The sequence below is a fragment of the Salvelinus namaycush genome, chromosome 10 (assembly GCF_016432855.1).
Source record: "Salvelinus namaycush isolate Seneca chromosome 10, SaNama_1.0, whole genome shotgun sequence".
In the NCBI taxonomy this organism is placed as follows: domain Eukaryota; kingdom Metazoa; phylum Chordata; class Actinopteri; order Salmoniformes; family Salmonidae; genus Salvelinus; species Salvelinus namaycush.
In genome coordinates this window covers 27,392,471-27,409,877 of record NC_052316.1, presented here as the reverse complement: position 1 = coordinate 27,409,877, position 17,407 = coordinate 27,392,471, and the positions used below count along the sequence as shown (strand labels likewise).

The window sequence follows — 17,407 nt, the reverse complement described above, 5'->3', positions numbered from 1 at the left end:
CCATGCTCGTCTTCTACGCTTTCTCTGAGTAAACACAATCGTGCATTCACACTTTCTCAACACACACATCTTTGAGACTGTCTAAAACCCAGTACTAGTGAAATAATTCAGATTGTAATTTCTTATCCTGCAGGGCTTCTGCCCACGAGCACCTGCTGGGGGCTAAGTTTGCAGCCAATAGGAAGAGCACGGGCCAGCTGAACCTGAGTAGTGGGGGTCTGTTCCACCACGGTCACTACCCCCACAGCCACGCCCGCAGCAACTCCCTCCGTGCCAGCCTCATGGGCGAACGCAAGGGCGACCGTCGCCGCAGCAACACCCTAGATATCGCCGATCGGCTGGGTGGCAGCCATGGCAACCTAGCCCGAACGCAGAGCTTGTCATCATTGCAGGAGGGTGGAGGAGGGGGTCCTGGGGGGGAGGCCATCCCTCCTGTGGACCCCACCAACCTGATGGCCACGGTGTTCTGGATAGCGGCCTCCCTCCTGGAGTCGGACTATGAGTTTGAGTACCTGCTGGCCCTGCGGCTGCTCAACAAGCTACTGGGCCAGCTGCCCCTGGAGAACGCAGACAGCAGAGAGAGGCTGGAAACAGTGCAGGCCAAGCTGAAATGGTACAGCTTCCCTGGTCTACTGCAGCTCTTCCTCAAGGGCTTCACCTCAGCCTCCACCCAGGAGCTCACCATCCACCTGCTCAACAAGCTCATCAGCGTCTCCCGCCACACACTGGTCGACCCCTCCCAGGTGGCAGGTAAGAGAGCAGGTATTGACCTTATTGCTTTTTATCTAGCACAAGTTCCTGGCTTCATGCTTGGTAAATGCCGCTAATCCTCCCTAGGACTTGCTGGGGCTTGCTTATGGGTCTAGACCTGTTTCTCTTCCTGTGTTAGCTCAGGAGATCGAGATCCTGATGTCGTCTGTTGCCATCTCCTTGTAGGTTTTCCTCTAAACATCCTGTGCCTGCTGCCTCACCTCATCCAGCACTTTGACAGCCCCACTCCGTTCTGCAAGGAGACGGCTGATAAGATAGCCAAGGTGTGTGCCGAGGAGAAGTCAGCCACCCTGTCTAACCTGGCCCACATGATGAGCCTGTACAGCACACACAGCTACTCCAGAGACTGCACCAACTGGATCAACGTGGTGTGTCGTTACCTACACGACGCCTTTGCTGAGATCACCTTCAATCTGGTCACATACCTGGCTGAGGTAAGCACTCGCAACACCAGCCTTCATAGAAGTAATGAGGAGAATCAAAGCTGCCAACTTATTTGCATAGTCAGTCCATGGCCTCTGGTTAATTTACAGTAGCTTGTTTTTGTTATTATGACAGGTCAGCAGTGTTAATTACTGATCAGCTGATAAGCAGATGTCCAACATCCAACCCATGATGGCAGTTGAGAGCCTATTACTAAACCTTCCCCTCTCACCCTCAGTTGCTGGAGAAGGGCCTACCCAGCATGCAGCAGTCCCTGCTACAGATCATCTATAGCCTGCTGAGTCACATTGACCTGTCTGCTGCGCCCATTAAACAGTTCAACCTGGAGATCATGAAGATCATCAGCAAATATGTCCAGGTGAGACCTGGTTTCTCTTTTTACAATTCAGCTCAGCACTGACGGCCTCTCATCTCTAAGAGGATTGAGAGAGAAAATAATGAATGGGAATTGGCTGATACAGAAATAAAGCTGTCTGACACAGTATGGGTGTCACGTTGCTCATTCATTTCAGCAGATGGAGCCTTTGGTGTGTGTGTGAGAAAGCCAGAATGACTCCCTCTACAGAGCACTTGAAGAATAGTATATTAAAGCAGGTCATGGATCTAAGACCATTTGGATGCAGCCAGCCAGCCAGTTAATTATGTAGCCTTTTACGAGCTCTGACCACTGGGCTCTTCAGTCGCAGCTAGCCTAACTACCACTCCTACCCTCAAACCCAGCCAGCCTAACTACCACTCCTACCAGTCCCCACCCAGCCTCAGGAAAATTCTCCACTTACCAACTACCACCGCAGTGGGTACTTTTGTACAAGTAGATTATTTCTTTAGTGTGTGTTTGAATAAAGACTTTTCAGTTTAAGGTTGCTTGTAATGGATGGCCGCCTTGTCCGAGTAGGATCCAATACAGTATCATGTGTCACTGACTAGACAATGTGTTCCTTCACATCTGTGGATAGGCTTAGAATCAGATAGTTTAAGGTGAAAGACAATACATTTCTTAAGGTAGGAAACACCTCCACGCTGATCCTCAACACAGAGCCCCCACAAGGGTGCATGCTCAGCCCCCTCCTGTACGCCCTGTTCACCCATGACTGCATGGCCACGCACGCCTCCCACTCAATCATCAAGTATGCAAACGATGCAACAGTCGTGGGCCAGATCACCAACAATGACGAGACAGCCTACAGGGAGATGGTGAGGTCCCTGGGAGAGTGGTGCCAGGAAATAACCTCTCACTCAACATCAACAAGGAGCTGATCGTGGACTTCAGGAAACAAGGAGCACGGAGCACGCCCCTATCCACATCGACGGGACCGCAGTGGAAAGTTTCAAGTTCCTCGGCGTACACATCACTGATGATCTGAAATGGTCCATCCACACAGACAGTGTGGTGAAGAAGGCGCAACAGCGCGGAATTTGGCTTGTCGCCTAAAACCCTCAAACTTTTATAGATGCACAATTGAGAGCATCCTGTTGGGCTGTATCACCGCCTGGTATGGCAACTGCACTGCCCAAAACCGCAGGGCTCTCCAGAGGGTGGTGGGGTCTGCCCAGGGGTAAACTACCTGCCCTCCAGGACACCTACAGCCCCCGATGTCACAGGAAGGCCAAAAAAGGACATCAACCACCCGAGCCACGACCTGTTTACCCCGCTATCATCCAGAAGGCGTGGTCAGTACAGGTGCATCAAAGCTGGGACCGAGAAATTGAAAAACAGCTTCCCAACTCAAGGCCATCAGACTGTTAAAATAGCCATCACTAGCTGGCTTCCACTCGGTTACATAACCCTGCACCCTAGAGGCTGCTGCCCTATATACGTAGACTTGGAATCACTGGCCACTTTAATGTTTACATAATGCTTTACTCATCTCTTATGTATATACTGTATTTTAGTCAGAGCAATGTCGGAGTGGCATTATCTAATATTTATATATTTCTTAATTCCATTCTTTTACATGTGTATGTATTGTTAGATATTACTGCACTGTTAGAGCTATAAACACAATGTTACGAATCCCTTTGGCTCTACAGTCTAGGGGGGATGGCAACATAACTCATGCAAATTATAATAGTGAAAAAGTAACAGCGAGAACAAATAACCACAGACAACTTCAAATCTACCGTCAAACACTCGGTAAAGGGTGAGCGGGAAAAGGGGCTGAGCTGGACCAAAGGAAAGAAATAATAAGTATTCAAAAACACCCCTAAGCTAGTCTACCTGCTTCAACAACAGCTAGCTAACTAACCAAAAATACAGTGTGTGGTCCGCCCAGTTCTAACTAGTGTTCTTAGACAAAGTATTCCTATGGGTAGTGTATGCTCATGGGTGATTTGTCTAGGTACCCCCTTTCCAACCATCAAACAAACAGTCAAACACCATAACAAACCAATACTCACAGCATAATGGACAAAGTGACATGTAGTTGCTAAACCAAACGAGAGATCTACAGAGAGATTGCATGACAGAGATTGAGCTCATGAGAAAACAACTGACAGGGTTTTTAAACCAAGGGAAAGGGGTTGTGATAGGGTAATGGAAACAGGAGCAGGTGTCTTCTGATTAGTGACTGATTGGTGACTGATTGGGGAATGATTATTTCCACCTGTGAGGGGAGAAGGAGAGAAAAGAAATACACACACAGGATACCTGTATCCGTAACACACAAGCATTTCACTACACCCGCAATAACATCTGCTAAATATGTCTATGTGACCAATAAAATTTGATTTAACCTTCCCTAGAACGGAGGTGTGCTTTTACCCCTTTCTAAAAGCATGAAATCCTGTCTTATTGACAATTGAACCAACGACACCTCTGTGTTTGGATCCTGTGTGTTCCCCAGAGCCCGTACTGGAAAGAGGCCCAGAACATCCTGAAGCTGGTGGTGTCTCGGTCGGCCAGCCTGGTGGTGCCAGACGAGGTGCAGCGCTCCTACAGCTCCGAGTCCTCAGGATCCCCAGAGATCGCCTTCACTCGCATCTTCAGCAACTTATCTAAAGAGCTGCCCGGCAAGACGCTGGACTTCCACTTTGACATCTCAGAGGTGAAGTCTTGCCTGCTCAATGTGTTTATAAACTCTAGTGCTTTGTTTTATGTTGTAACATGTCTTTGTATGAAACTTTATGTGCTGCTAGTTTGGCCAGGTCTCCCTTGTAAAATGTTTTTATTTCAACAAAACTAACATGGTAAAATACATGTTGAATACAATTTTTAAAACCTCTGTCCCGACTTCTGTCCTCTTGTCATCTTTTCATCCTTCGCCGATTCTTTTTTTTATCTTCTATTTTTCACTCTTTCCATTTTTCTTTCAGTCACCTTTTACCTTTAGCCCTACCTTTTTAAACAAAATTATCACATCTGTACAATCTAGATTAACTGGTGTAACCTTTAACCCCCAGACGCCCATCATAGGGCATAAGTACGGGGACCAGCGCACAGCTGCAGGGCGGAATGGGAAGCCGCAGGTCATTGCTGTGACCCGGAGCACATCCTCCACCTCTTCTGGATCCAACTCCAATGGCCTGGTGCCTGTCAGCTGGAAGAGGCCTCAACTCTCTCAGGTACTTACAGCCAATGGATATGTTACAATGAGGTTTGATATGTTTAAATGTCTTTATTTGTTTGTTAATATTTAATTGTGTCGTCTTATTTCAGAGGAGAACCAGAGAGAAGCTCATGAACGTTCTTTCTCTGTGTGGTCCCGAGTCTGGCATTCCCAAGAATCCTTCTGTAAGACACTTGGCATGTCAAACTGTGAGCGAGCATGACTAGTGATTAGTGATCTACTTCAACAGAATATATCCCAGCCATCCCTCCATGTGTTTATTGAACCCATTTATCATAACTGTTATATCTTTCTCTGTGTGTGTTTTAGGTGGTGTTCTCGTCCAACGAGGACCTGGACTCAGGTGACCAGCAGACCAGTCTGATCCCCACGGTGGAGGAGGTGGTGAGGGAGGAGGATATGCAGGGAGAAGATGCAGGAAGTGAGCAGCAGTTTGGAGTCTTCAAGGACTTTGATTTCCTGGACGTGGAGCTGGAGGATGCTGAGGTGAGGGGTGATTCACTCTACAGTAGGAGCAGCCATCTGTATACACACACTTTTTAATGTCTTGTATAGGATCATTTACAATTGTCTCTCTGCTATTACACCATCATTTCAGATCATGTTGTTGATTGGTGACAAATGTTTTCATTCAGTGTGTGTGCTGAAGTACGTCTGAGCTTGTGTCTTAACATCTGTGTGTTTGTACTGGTCTTGGTATGACTTTTCTTCCATGTTGTCCTGTAACTGTCCCTACTAGTCTTTCTAACCCACTTGTTACCTTTCCTCTTTTCCCGCCACAAGGAGTTCCAGGTACGTTTGGGCCAGAAAGAGCTTTTTAAAGCTGCCATCCTAAGTGCCCTGGTGTCCCTCTGTCAGTCATGTGATTGTTGTCACCCTGTAGAAGCACCTGTTTTGTCAGTCTAGAAACAGACAGCCAATGAAGCATGCCACAAATACTTTTTGGGGTTCATGATCAGTATAGTGTGCGCGTGAAGTGATTAGGTCAAGAAGCCTGAAAGAATAGGTGTCATCTCCTCCACTTCCCATTACTGCAGATGTCATGTGTTAGTGGCATACATGGTTGTTTCCTTGTGTTTGGTCTTGTGCTGTTGTGATTCATCCACATTTTCTCAGCTATCTCAAACTTCAGTTAGTTCTACTGGTATCTGACTGCTGTTTCCTTGGGTGTCCTACAGGGGGAGAGCATGGACAACTTCAACTGGGGTGTGCGTCGGCGCTCCCTGGACAGCATGGACAAGGGGGAGGGAGACGGGGACACGCCGTCCCTGCAGGAGTGCCAGTACACCGGGAGCACGCCCAGCCTCAACCTCACCAACCAGGAGGACACGGACGAGTCGTCTGAGGAGGAGGTACTGAGCGCTAGCCAGATTCTCAACCGCTCTGGCCTAGTAAGTCTCACCCAACACAAGGGTGGCCCTGTCCCCCGCCCGCCCCATGCTCCTCACACAGCCCACTGGCATTGTGCGTGTGTGTCCGCCCGCTCACTGAGCAGCGCTACTGCAGAGCTACTACTGTGCCCGGTATGGGCAGGGGCTAGACACTTGCTTCCGCTGTTAACGGTCACTATTTCACTCCCTGCCCCCCTTCACCCCCAATCCTAGACCTGCTACCCTAATTTTATTCCTTACCCACATACCAGTACCCCTTCCCCCATAAGATTGTTTTTTAGGTAAGTAAAGTACAGACCCAAACTTTACTACTGAAAATCAGTCCAGTTCAGGTTTCTGATGTGTTTAGGTCAGACAACTCATTCACATACACTATAAATGATATGTTTAGGTCGGACAACTCATTCACATACACTATAAATGATATGTTTAGGTCGGACAACTCATTCACATACACTATAACTGATATGTTTAGGTCGGACAACTCATTCACATACGCTATAACTGATATGTTTAGGTCGGACAACTCATTCACATACACTATAACTGATATGTTTAGGTCAGACAACTCATTCACATACACTATAACTGATATGTTTAGGTCAGACAACTTATTCACATACACTATAACTGATATGTTTAGGTCAGACAACTCATTCACATACACTATAACTGATATGTTTAGGTCAGACAACTCATTCACATACACTATAACTGATATGTTTAGGTCGGACAACTCATTCACATACACTATAACTGATATGTTTAGGTCAGACAACTCATTCACATACACTATAACTGATATGTTTAGGTCAGACAACTCATTCACATACACTATAACTGATATGTTTAGGTCAGACAACTCATTCACATACACTATAACTGATATGTTTAGGTCAGACAACTCATTCACATACACTATAACTGATATGTTTAGGTCAGACAACTCATTCACATACACTATAACTGATATGTTTAGGTCAGACAACTCATTCACATACACTATAACTGATATGTTTAGGTCAGACAACTCATTCACATACACTATAACTGATATGTTTAGGTCGGACAACTCATTCACATACACTATAACTGATATGTTTAGGTCAGACAACTCATTCACATACACTATAACTGATATGTTTAGGTCAGACAACTCATTCACATACACTATAACTGATATGTTTAGGTCAGACAACTCATTCACATACACTATAACTGATATGTTTAGGTCAGACAACTCATTCACATACACTATAACTGATATGTTTAGGTCGGACAACTCATTCACATACACTATAACTGATATGTTTAGGTCAGACAACTCATTCACATACACTATAACTGATATGTTTAGGTCAGACAACTCATTCACATACACTATAACTGGGAGATTAGCTACATAAAGATGAAACTGAAAGGAGTCCATAGCGTGACATGTCAGTGAAACGGATTTAGTCAAGTTACAACTGGCATCAAATTAACAGCATGTTCCTTTGTGAGCATGATCCCAATAACCCAAACCTCTGGCTGCCTTTCTCAAACTCCTCTTTGCTTTGCACTAAATGGCTAGTCAGCCAATCTTCCCAAGCTGTTATTCTAGAGCTGTCTATGCTCTCCTCTGCTCTTGATTGTGCTCTGTGCGAGTGAGAATGCCTCTAGTGACCCAAAGACTTGAACATGTTAATACAGAGACATATCTGTATTAACTTTTAAACAATGCTACTATGAGCATGCAGCATGTAATTTGCAGGCAGAATGATCAAATAACAAAGAGATATTGTAATGTCTGGAATATAGCATGTTTTTAGAACGTCTTATTCTAAACAAAACTAAGCAGCACACTAGCAGATATCCTGGAGATGCAGAGGACCAGATAACATGGAGATATTTGATTAGGGGGTTTCATTTTGTATTCACTATCTACGTATCGGTCAAAAGTTTGGACACACCTACTCATTCCAGGGTTTTTATTTATTTTTACATTGTAGAATAATAGTGAAGACATCAAAACTATGAAATAACACATATGGAATCATGTATTAACCAAAAAAGTGTTAAACAAATCAAAATATATTTGAGATTCTTCAAAGTAGCCACCCTTTGCCTTGACAGTTTGGTCCACTCTTGACAGATACTGTAGTTCTAAATGGAGAAGTTGAACCATGTTTTTTATTCTCTCTCCCTCCCCTCACTTCAGATGAACTGTGACTCTGCTATGGACGATGCCACATCCAATCATGTGGACTCTCTGCAGCAGTCCCAGGAGTCGTCCAGCAGTGCCCTGTCAGAGGAGACCACGGCCCTGCTGCCCCACCTGAACAGCCCTGCACTGGAGATGGACTGCTCTGACTCCATCCAGCTGCCTGAGGTGTGTTTTGTGGTGCTCCGGCTCTTTCTGGCTCCTTATTCTCCTCTTTAAACCTCGTTTTACCTCTGCAGCGCTCTGTCTCGCTCATGTTTCACACAGAGTTGGCGGCAGCCTCCTCTCTCTGTCTCCTGTAGGGAGAGAGCTGTACCTGGTGTGCAGTAGGGGGCACTCTCTCTGTTCACATCTCCCTCCATCTCTTTCTCTCCACTTGTCGTGCTGCTCTGGGTGTGTGGGCGCTGTGGTGGGCTAGCTTTTGCTCCTCTGATTGGCTGGTTTGTGGGGCTTAAATGTGTGATTGGGGGAGAGATTGTCAATGCTCACCTCAGGCCAGGCGAAACGTCACCTCTCAATTTGGAACCTGAACACTCAACTGAACTCACTGTTAAATTACTGAGCACTGGGCACCAGCGTCCTACTCTGCGTGGCAGACCCATGTGTGAGTATGAGCTAGTTAAGTCCGCTCCATTAGAGAGCATTGTGAAGCAACACAGAGACATGCATTAGATTAAACCAGTGAGCACAGTTAACCGGGTAAACCATACTAACATGCAGTCACTAACAGCTTCCATTATTATCCATTATCTACCACTACTAACCTGTGTAACCATGGTGAGGATGCACTCTTGCTCAACAAGTCTCACACAATGTATAGTTCTGTCTAGGTTTTGTATTGATAGTTTATGCTGCTCATGTTTGTCCCCGGAGACCCGATTTTGAATTGATTGTCTCATACACAGTGACACAGGACCTACTCCTGGTGATTGTCTGAACGAAACTGAGACGGGGAATGTTCAATGGGGGCCGTTCTGTGAGAAATAACACCCTGTCTTTTCCCCAGTAATGTGAATGAAGCTTCCGTATGAGCTCATTCCTGTCCCTTCTTACACCTATCATCTCAATATCAGCCCAAGGACATCTCCCCATCACAGGCCCAGGTCTTAGTGTAATGAGCCCCGGATAAAACCATTAATACTATTACTCATCCCTCCACGACGGCCCAGACGTCCACCCACTCCTAACAGTGTTCCGTAATATAGCCACCGGGACGCACTGGCAGCCTGCCACACTCTCCTTAATGCATTAGACTCTTAAATAGAGGAAAGACAATTTCAATTAGATGTTCTAGATTCCCCATGTACTCCCCACTCCTCCCCCTGTACTCCCTACTCCTCCCCCTGTACTCCCTACTCCTCCCCCTGTACTCCCTACTCCTCCCCCTGTACTCCCCACTCCTCCCCCTGTACTCCTGCACTCCTCCCCCTGTACTCCTGCACTCCTCCCCCTGTACTCCCCACTCCTCCCCCTGTACTCCCCACTCCTCCCCCTGTACTCCCCACTCCTCCCCCTGTACTCCCCACTCCTCCCCCTGTACTCCCCACTCCTCCCCCTGTACTCCCCACTCCTCCCCCTGTACTCCCCACTCCTCCCCCTGTACTCCCCACTCCTCCCCCTGTACTCCTGCACTCCTCCCCCTGTACTCCTGCACTCCTCCCCCTGTACTCCCCACTCCTCCCCCTGTACTCCCCACTCCTCCCCCTGTACTCCTGCACTCCTCCCCCTGTACTCCTGCACTCCTCCCCCTGTACTCCTGCACTCCTCCCCCTGTACTCCTGCACTCCTCCCCCTGTACTCCTGCACTCCTCCCCCTGTACTCCTGCACTCCTCCCCCTGTACTCCTGCACTCCTCCCCCTGTACTCCTGCACTCCTCCCCCTGTACTCCTGCACTCCTCCCCCTGTACTCCTGCACTCCTCCCCCTGTACTCCTGCACTCCTCCCCCTGTACTCCTGCACTCCTCCCCCTGTACTCCTGCACTCCTCCCCCTGTACTCCTGCACTCCTCCCCCTGTACTCCTGCACTCCTCCCCCTGTACTCCTGCACTCCTCCCCCTGTACTCCTGCACTCCTCCCCCTGTACTCCTGCACTCCTCCCCCTGTACTCCTGCACTCCTCCCCCTGTACTCCTGCACTCCTCCCCCTGTACTCCCCACTCCTCCCCCTGTACTCCTGCACTCCTCCCCCTGTACTCCCCACTCCTCCCCCTGTACTCCTGCACTCCTCCCCCTGTACTCCTGCACTCCTCCCCCTGTACTCCTGCACTCCTCCCCCTGTACTCCCCACTCCTCCCCCTGTACTCCTGCACTCCTCCCCCTGTACTCCTGCACTCCTCCCCCTGTACTCCTGCACTCCTCCCCCTGTACTCCCCACTCCTCCCCCTGTACTCCCCACTCCTCCCCCTGTACTCCCCACTCCTCCCCCTGTACTCCTGCACTCCTCCCCCTGTACTCCTGCACTCCTCCCCCTGTACTCCTGCACTCCTCCCCCTGTACTCCTGCACTCCTCCCCCTGTACTCCTGCACTCCTCCCCCTGTACTCCTGCACTCCTCCCCCTGTACTCCTGCACTCCTCCCCCTGTACTCCTGCACTCCTCCCCCTGTACTCCCCACTCCTCCCCCTGTACTCCTGCACTCCTCCCCCTGTACTCCTGCACTCCTCCCCCTGTACTCCTGCACTCCTCCCCCTGTACTCCTGCACTCCTCCCCCTGTACTCCTGCACTCCTCCCCCTGTACTCCTGCACTCCTCCCCCTGTACTCCCCACTCCTCCCCCTGTACTCCTGCACTCCTCCCCCTGTACTCCTGCACTCCTCCCCCTGTACTCCTGCACTCCTCCCCCTGTACTCCCCACTCCTCCCCCTGTACTCCTGCACTCCTCCCCCTGTACTCCTGCACTCCTCCCCCTGTACTCCTGCACTCCTCCCCCTGTACTCCCCACTCCTCCCCCTGTACTCCCCACTCCTCCCCCTGTACTCCCCACTCCTCCCCCTGTACTCCTGCACTCCTCCCCCTGTACTCCTGCACTCCTCCCCCTGTACTCCCCACTCCTCCCCCTGTACTCCTGCACTCCTCCCCCTGTACTCCTGCACTCCTCCCCCTGTACTCCTGCACTCCTCCCCCTGTACTCCTGCACTCCTCCCCCTGTACTCCTGCACTCCTCCCCCTGTACTCCCCACTCCTCCCCCTGTACTCCTGCACTCCTCCCCCTGTACTCCTGCACTCCTCCCCCTGTACTCCTGCACTCCTCCCCCTGTACTACCCACTCCTCCCCCTGTACTCCCCACTCCTCCCCCTGTACTCCCCACTCCTCCCCCTGTACTCCTGCACTCCTCCCCCTGTACTCCTGCACTCCTCCCCCTGTACTCCCCACTCCTCCCCCTGTACTCCCCACTCCTCCCCCTGTACTCCTGCACTCCTCCCCCTGTACTCCCCACTCCTCCCCCTGTACTCCCCACTCCTCCCCCTGTACTCCTGCACTCCTCCCCCTGTACTCCTGCACTCCTCCCCCTGTACTCCTGCACTCCTCCCCCTGTACTCCTGCACTCCTCCCCCTGTACTCCTGCACTCCTCCCCCTGTACTCCTGCACTCCTCCCCCTGTACTCCTGCACTCCTCCCCCTGTACTCCTGCACTCCTCCCCCTGTACTCCTGCACTCCTCCCCCTGTACTCCTGCACTCCTCCCCCTGTACTCCTGCACTCCTCCCCCTGTACTCCTGCACTCCTCCCCCTGTGGACGTGTCTCGCATGAACATTGTTGACTTGTTTCCTGTAATATGACTCACACCGTGGGCTAATGCAGATAACTGCCCTGTCACACAGCACAGCAGTCACTGATGTGGATTTATGTTCAACAGTTGTTTTTTTTAACATTTGACAGTTTCCAGTATTACTGTGCTTAGCAGCTGGCTGCTACGTTTCTTACAACTGTAATTTACGATTAAACAAAACCTAGTCAAAACCTTTATATTGACCAAAATGATGTTTTTTTCTCTCACAAAGTTAACCTTCTCGTGTAGTCTTTTTCTTAACTACTCTAGTCATTCATTGTGATCCATAATTCAGTAGTTTGATCCATCCAAATGGCTTGGACTGCGTCAGAGTGCAACACATCTCATCTATCTGAAGGACTTTTAGCTCTCTCAGCCTGTCGTCTGGTCACGTCAGTGTGTTATTACCCTGAGGGTCTCTCTCTTAATGGCAGGCCAGCTCCATAGATTGATATTGGCCCTTCTGTTTATTGATTTGCCTTTCTCTAGAGACACACAAACTTAGAGTATGAACTGTGAGGTGAATATCCATCTTTTAAATTATGCTGACCAAGACTCCCTCTTCTATAGTTAAGAATAATAGTGTATTCTTTAATGTTGTATATTGAGGGAGACAGTAATGTTTCTACTTCAGGCATAGATAAAGGTTAAGTAGATATTCTTAGGGAGATTCTTATAAGGGCTGTTGCTGTGGCAACCGTAAGGTCTCAATAGGAGTAATTTTGTGTGAGTAGTGTTCTAGTACAGTGGTTCTCAAACTTCTCCTCGGGGAGCACCAGCTATTCCATGCATTTGATCTATTCCCGAGCTAGCACACCTGATGTCAACTATATAGCAAGGCCTTGAATAGGTGAATCAGGTGAGCTAATTCATGGCTACAACAAAATTGTGAAACACCTGGGTGTCCCTGAGAGGTTTGAGAACCACTGTTTATACTATATTTTTTACTTGCTCCTGAACAACTCCTGCTGGCTGTGTTGTACAGGATGGGGTCAGCATGACGGCGGCAGACGAGCTGAGCAGCAGTGTGAGCACAGACACAGGGTTTGGCAGCAGTGCCCCCGCACTGCCCCCGGACCCCCCTGAGCTGTTTGACCTCACAGACTCTCAGGACCCTCATGACAACCTGGACCCAGCCCCCCCTCGCCTGCCGGCCATAGACACCCCGCCGGGGTCCCTCTGTGAGGAGGGGGACTCCCCTACGACCCTGCCCCTGCTGCCCCCCATCCCAGACAGCCCCTGTGGCTCTGTGTGTGAGGAGGACGTGACGCTGGCGCTGAAGGAGCTGGATGAACGCTGTGAGGAGGAGGAGGCAGACTTCTCTGATATGTCCAGGTAAGACTGCTTTACTCTGCTAACTTTACTCTCCAATATCAGAGGACCTGTACCAGTGGCCAAAGGTGCAGTGGTTGTGGCCTCTAGTCAGATATCAGTTTGTATGTCTTCAGGTGTATAAATGATCCATTACGTATTGGCAGGTATACATTGATCCTGTCTCTAGATTGAAATTCTGGTCACATTTGCATACCTGTTTTCAGTTCATACTTGCATGTGGACAACCATATTGACATACGGAATCTGTGGGGAGTGAGCCAGCAACTGGAGTAATGCTGGCATAAATATCTCAGGTGCCACCTACTGCTGATGTGCCCTTAAGCAAGGCACTTTACCCCCTAACCTGCTCCGGGGAATTGCTCTGTGGCTGACCCTGTGGTGCTCCCAACCTGTGTGTGTTGTGGATCTGGGTACTGTGACAGCAAATATTGTATGTATGTGCTAAAGACGCTGTGTTGGAGTCTCTGTGTGTGTGTCGGTCGGTGTTGGAGCTGCTGTAATGGGTGACCTCATCACTGGCTTTACTCCCATTTGGGCTGGGTGGGAGCTGAGGGCATCTCTCTGAAGGTGGTCCAGCTCAGGCTTCTCTTTGCCTTTTTATATACACACTCATCAAGGTGGGCAAACTCTGGTTAGAGGACACTCACAGTACAGCTACAAATCAACTCTATTCAACTAGAGATTTAGAAGCCATGCACACACTTCTTGCTTGTTCATTCAGTACACACACGTGCTTAAATTTAATGTTCCCTCTCTCCAAAACCCAAGCAGTATGATAGATCGCTAGAGGAAATGGCAGTGCTCCAAATGATCCTCCCCCGGAAAACAAAAGGGCTCTGCTGCGTGTGCGTGTGCATGATGTGCGTATGATGTGCGTGCTAGGCAGAAAGCTTAAATCAGTAGAAGGCTGTATGTTGAGCTTCCTTCGGTGCGGTTGGGGCCTTGCTCTGTGTTGCTGCGTATGTGTGTGTCAGATTCTGGGCTCAGAGCTCTGCTCTGTAGTCATGTTTGGGATGGTACGGTAGTGCAGTGTTCTAGGCAGGCTGGCAGTGAGATGCAGTGTTACCGTGCTGCAGAGAGAGGGAGGGAGAGAGAGGCGCTAGTTAAGGTGAGGATGAGGACGAAGACTGTGTCCTCCACAGCGCTCGGCAGCGCAGGTATCAGATACTTCTACTCTGTCTGCTTCATCAGGCTGTTTGGTCCCACAGGCCTGTGAGTATCTGTGTGTGTGTGTTTGTGTGTTAAGATGGTAAAGCGCCATGTGTCTGATCTGGCTCTGCAGTAGATCTCTGCTGAAACAACACTGCAGCAAAAACATCTGCAGTGAGAGGATGAGAGCGATGTATAGAGAGAGTGATGTTTTGGTTGTAGTCAGAGCTAGGGTGTGTGTGTGTGCGCTTGTGCATTCAGAATGAGGTGAATCCTGTGTGTGTGTGTCAGTAGTACTGAAACTGATCCTGTGTGTTTTCAGTCAAGATGAGGGTGATCAGGATGGTTTCCCAGAGATCCAGGCCTCTCCTCCCCCCTCGCCCTTCCTCTCTGCCATCCTTGCAGCTTTCCAGCCTGTTGCCTATGAGGACGAGGAGGATGCCTGGCGTGTCCATGTCAACCAGATGTTGTCGGACACGGATGGGTCCTCTGCTGTGTACACCTTCCATGTGTTCTCCCGACTATTTAAGGTGAGAGAGGAGGAGGAGTGGGATATATTTAGTGTATGTTTTCTGTGTTTATTTATGTTTTGTACTGTATATACACTGAGTGTACATAACATTAAGAACATCTTTCTATGACGGTCTTACCAGGTGAAAGCTATGATCCTTTATTGATTTCACTTGTTAAATCCACTTCAATCAGTGTAGGTGAAGTGGAGGAGAAATGTTAAAGAAAGATTTTTAAGCCTTGAGACAATTGTCGACATGGATTGTGTATGTCTGCCATCCAGAAGGTGAATGGGCAAGACAAAAGATTGAAGTGCCTTTGAACGGGGTTTTTCAGGCTCAACAGTTTCCTGTGTGTATCAACAATGGTCCACCCAATGCATTGGAGTCAACATGGGCCAGCATCCCTGTGGAACGCTTTCGACACCTTGTAGAGTCCATACCCCGACGAATTGAGGGCAAATGGGGTGCAAGTCAATATTAGGAAGATGTTCTTAGTGTTTTGTACACTCAGTGTATTTGCCGTGTGTGTGTTTGCTCTGTGGATTGTGTATAGAGCATGCAGAGGAAGTTTGGCGCCATCACCCACTCGTCAGTGCGTTTTCTGGGAGAGAGGCTGCAGCGAATGGGGAACCAGTTCCTCAGCTCCCTAGAGGTCATGACCTCACGCTCCCAGTGCCCCACGGTGCTGCTGGACGCTGAGACGGTGAGTCTTCCCTGCCAACCCAAAGATTACAACTTCCTTAATAATCTAAAGATTATATTGCATCATCTCTCTGGTTTCAAAAGGGAAGGATGACAAAGCTAATTGTAGCATGCTTGTTAAGATATTTTTAGCGATGGCAGTAGTTATATAATTAGTCGTGCTTGTTATGCATGCAATTTCATGTTATGCATATTGCATGATGGACAGTATAAGGGTATTTCTATAAACTAGAGTACCAGTGAGGATTTCCTGCGGTGGACAACCTATTAACAGCTGTTGAAATGTCATTGATAATATTCTGCCGGTTTTTCTGCCGTTTATCTACGTGTATAGTATACGTTAAATGTTTAACCCTTTCTCATGGTTCGTGTCTTGACAGATTTTCACAGCATTTCTATGTTAGTGGGGTCCCAAATTATTGGATACCTTGATAAAGATGAGCAAAAAATACTGTATAAAATAAATAATATGAATACTGAGTTATATTGTATGCTCAATTTAAAAAAAATAAAAAAATATAATTTATACTTATACAATTGCTTAGTGAAAGATTTTGTTTAACAAGTAATAAATAAAAACATCTCAAAGTTGGCAGTAAATATTATTGGATCCCCTGTTTTCAGCACCTTCCCCTTCCGAGGATAACAGCACTAACCATGTTAATATCCAGTTAATCTCTTTAAAAAATATATATCACAACTAGGGTTGCACATTTTGGGGAATATTCAGAGGTGGAAACATTCTGTGGGAATTAATGGAAATATATGCAAATTAAATTAATACCATTTTAAATGGAGATGTTTTTTGCATTGGATATATTTGCCATATCATATGGAGACTAAAGAATTAACCTTTTACCTTATCATAACTAGACATAATTGCAAATGATTAAATCCTTCCAATAGAAATAGAAAAAACTATTTAGTTATGAATTGAACTTTAATTAAATGAGTTGACTCTTCACATGGGATGATTTCACTGAAAAAGAAAAGGAATATTGGATGATCCCCAATGATCCATCGCACCTCCCAAAAATGTTTTCATCATCTGTAAAATGATAGTTGAGAAACTTAAGCTTTGGTTGTCTTCCTCTTAGGCTTCCATGTCTTCTCCCTGGACTTCCTCAATGTCCCTCTTGAACATCAGACTCTGAGGCCTCATCTTCACTGTCATTTTCCAACCTTGTTGAGGGTGGCTCGTTGTCAGGCTCAAAAAGCCTCAAATTTGCCCGGATGGCCACCAGTTTTTCAACCCTTGTATTGATCAGCCTGTTGCATGCTTTGGTGTGTGTGTGTGTTCCCAAACAAGGACCAGTTGCGCTCTGAGGCGGCTTAGAGTATGATGGAGGCAACGGGGGAAAGAGGGGAAAGAGGGGGAAAAAGATCCACAAAATCCCTTCCACCAGGGGGTTGATGAGATATGTTGGGACGACTGCCATATTGCATCTCCATCCCAAAGCCCTTGCATGGAAGTGTACTTCGCCAGACTGCCAAGAACCTTTCCCTCATCCAGGCCAAGGTGGCGAAACACGGCGGTGATGACACCATAGGCCTTGTTGATCTCT

General features: G+C 48.1%; 1 protein-coding gene across 1 annotated transcript in view; it reads left to right on the top strand.

The window, feature by feature from the left end:
* LOC120054916 (protein furry homolog-like) overlaps nt 1-17,407 on the top strand; it is a 50,344-nt gene that overhangs the window by 19,807 nt on the left and 13,130 nt on the right. Inside the window, exons 43-54 of the mRNA XM_039002652.1 lie at nt 134-750; nt 937-1,205; nt 1,433-1,573; nt 4,059-4,259; nt 4,615-4,776; nt 4,871-4,945; nt 5,091-5,267; nt 5,960-6,172; nt 8,373-8,543; nt 13,130-13,479; nt 14,951-15,158; nt 15,694-15,843. Coding sequence (XP_038858580.1) covers nt 134-750; nt 937-1,205; nt 1,433-1,573; nt 4,059-4,259; nt 4,615-4,776; nt 4,871-4,945; nt 5,091-5,267; nt 5,960-6,172; nt 8,373-8,543; nt 13,130-13,479; nt 14,951-15,158; nt 15,694-15,843 — 2,734 coding nt within the window. The remainder of the gene's footprint in view (nt 1-133; nt 751-936; nt 1,206-1,432; nt 1,574-4,058; nt 4,260-4,614; nt 4,777-4,870; nt 4,946-5,090; nt 5,268-5,959; nt 6,173-8,372; nt 8,544-13,129; nt 13,480-14,950; nt 15,159-15,693; nt 15,844-17,407) is intronic.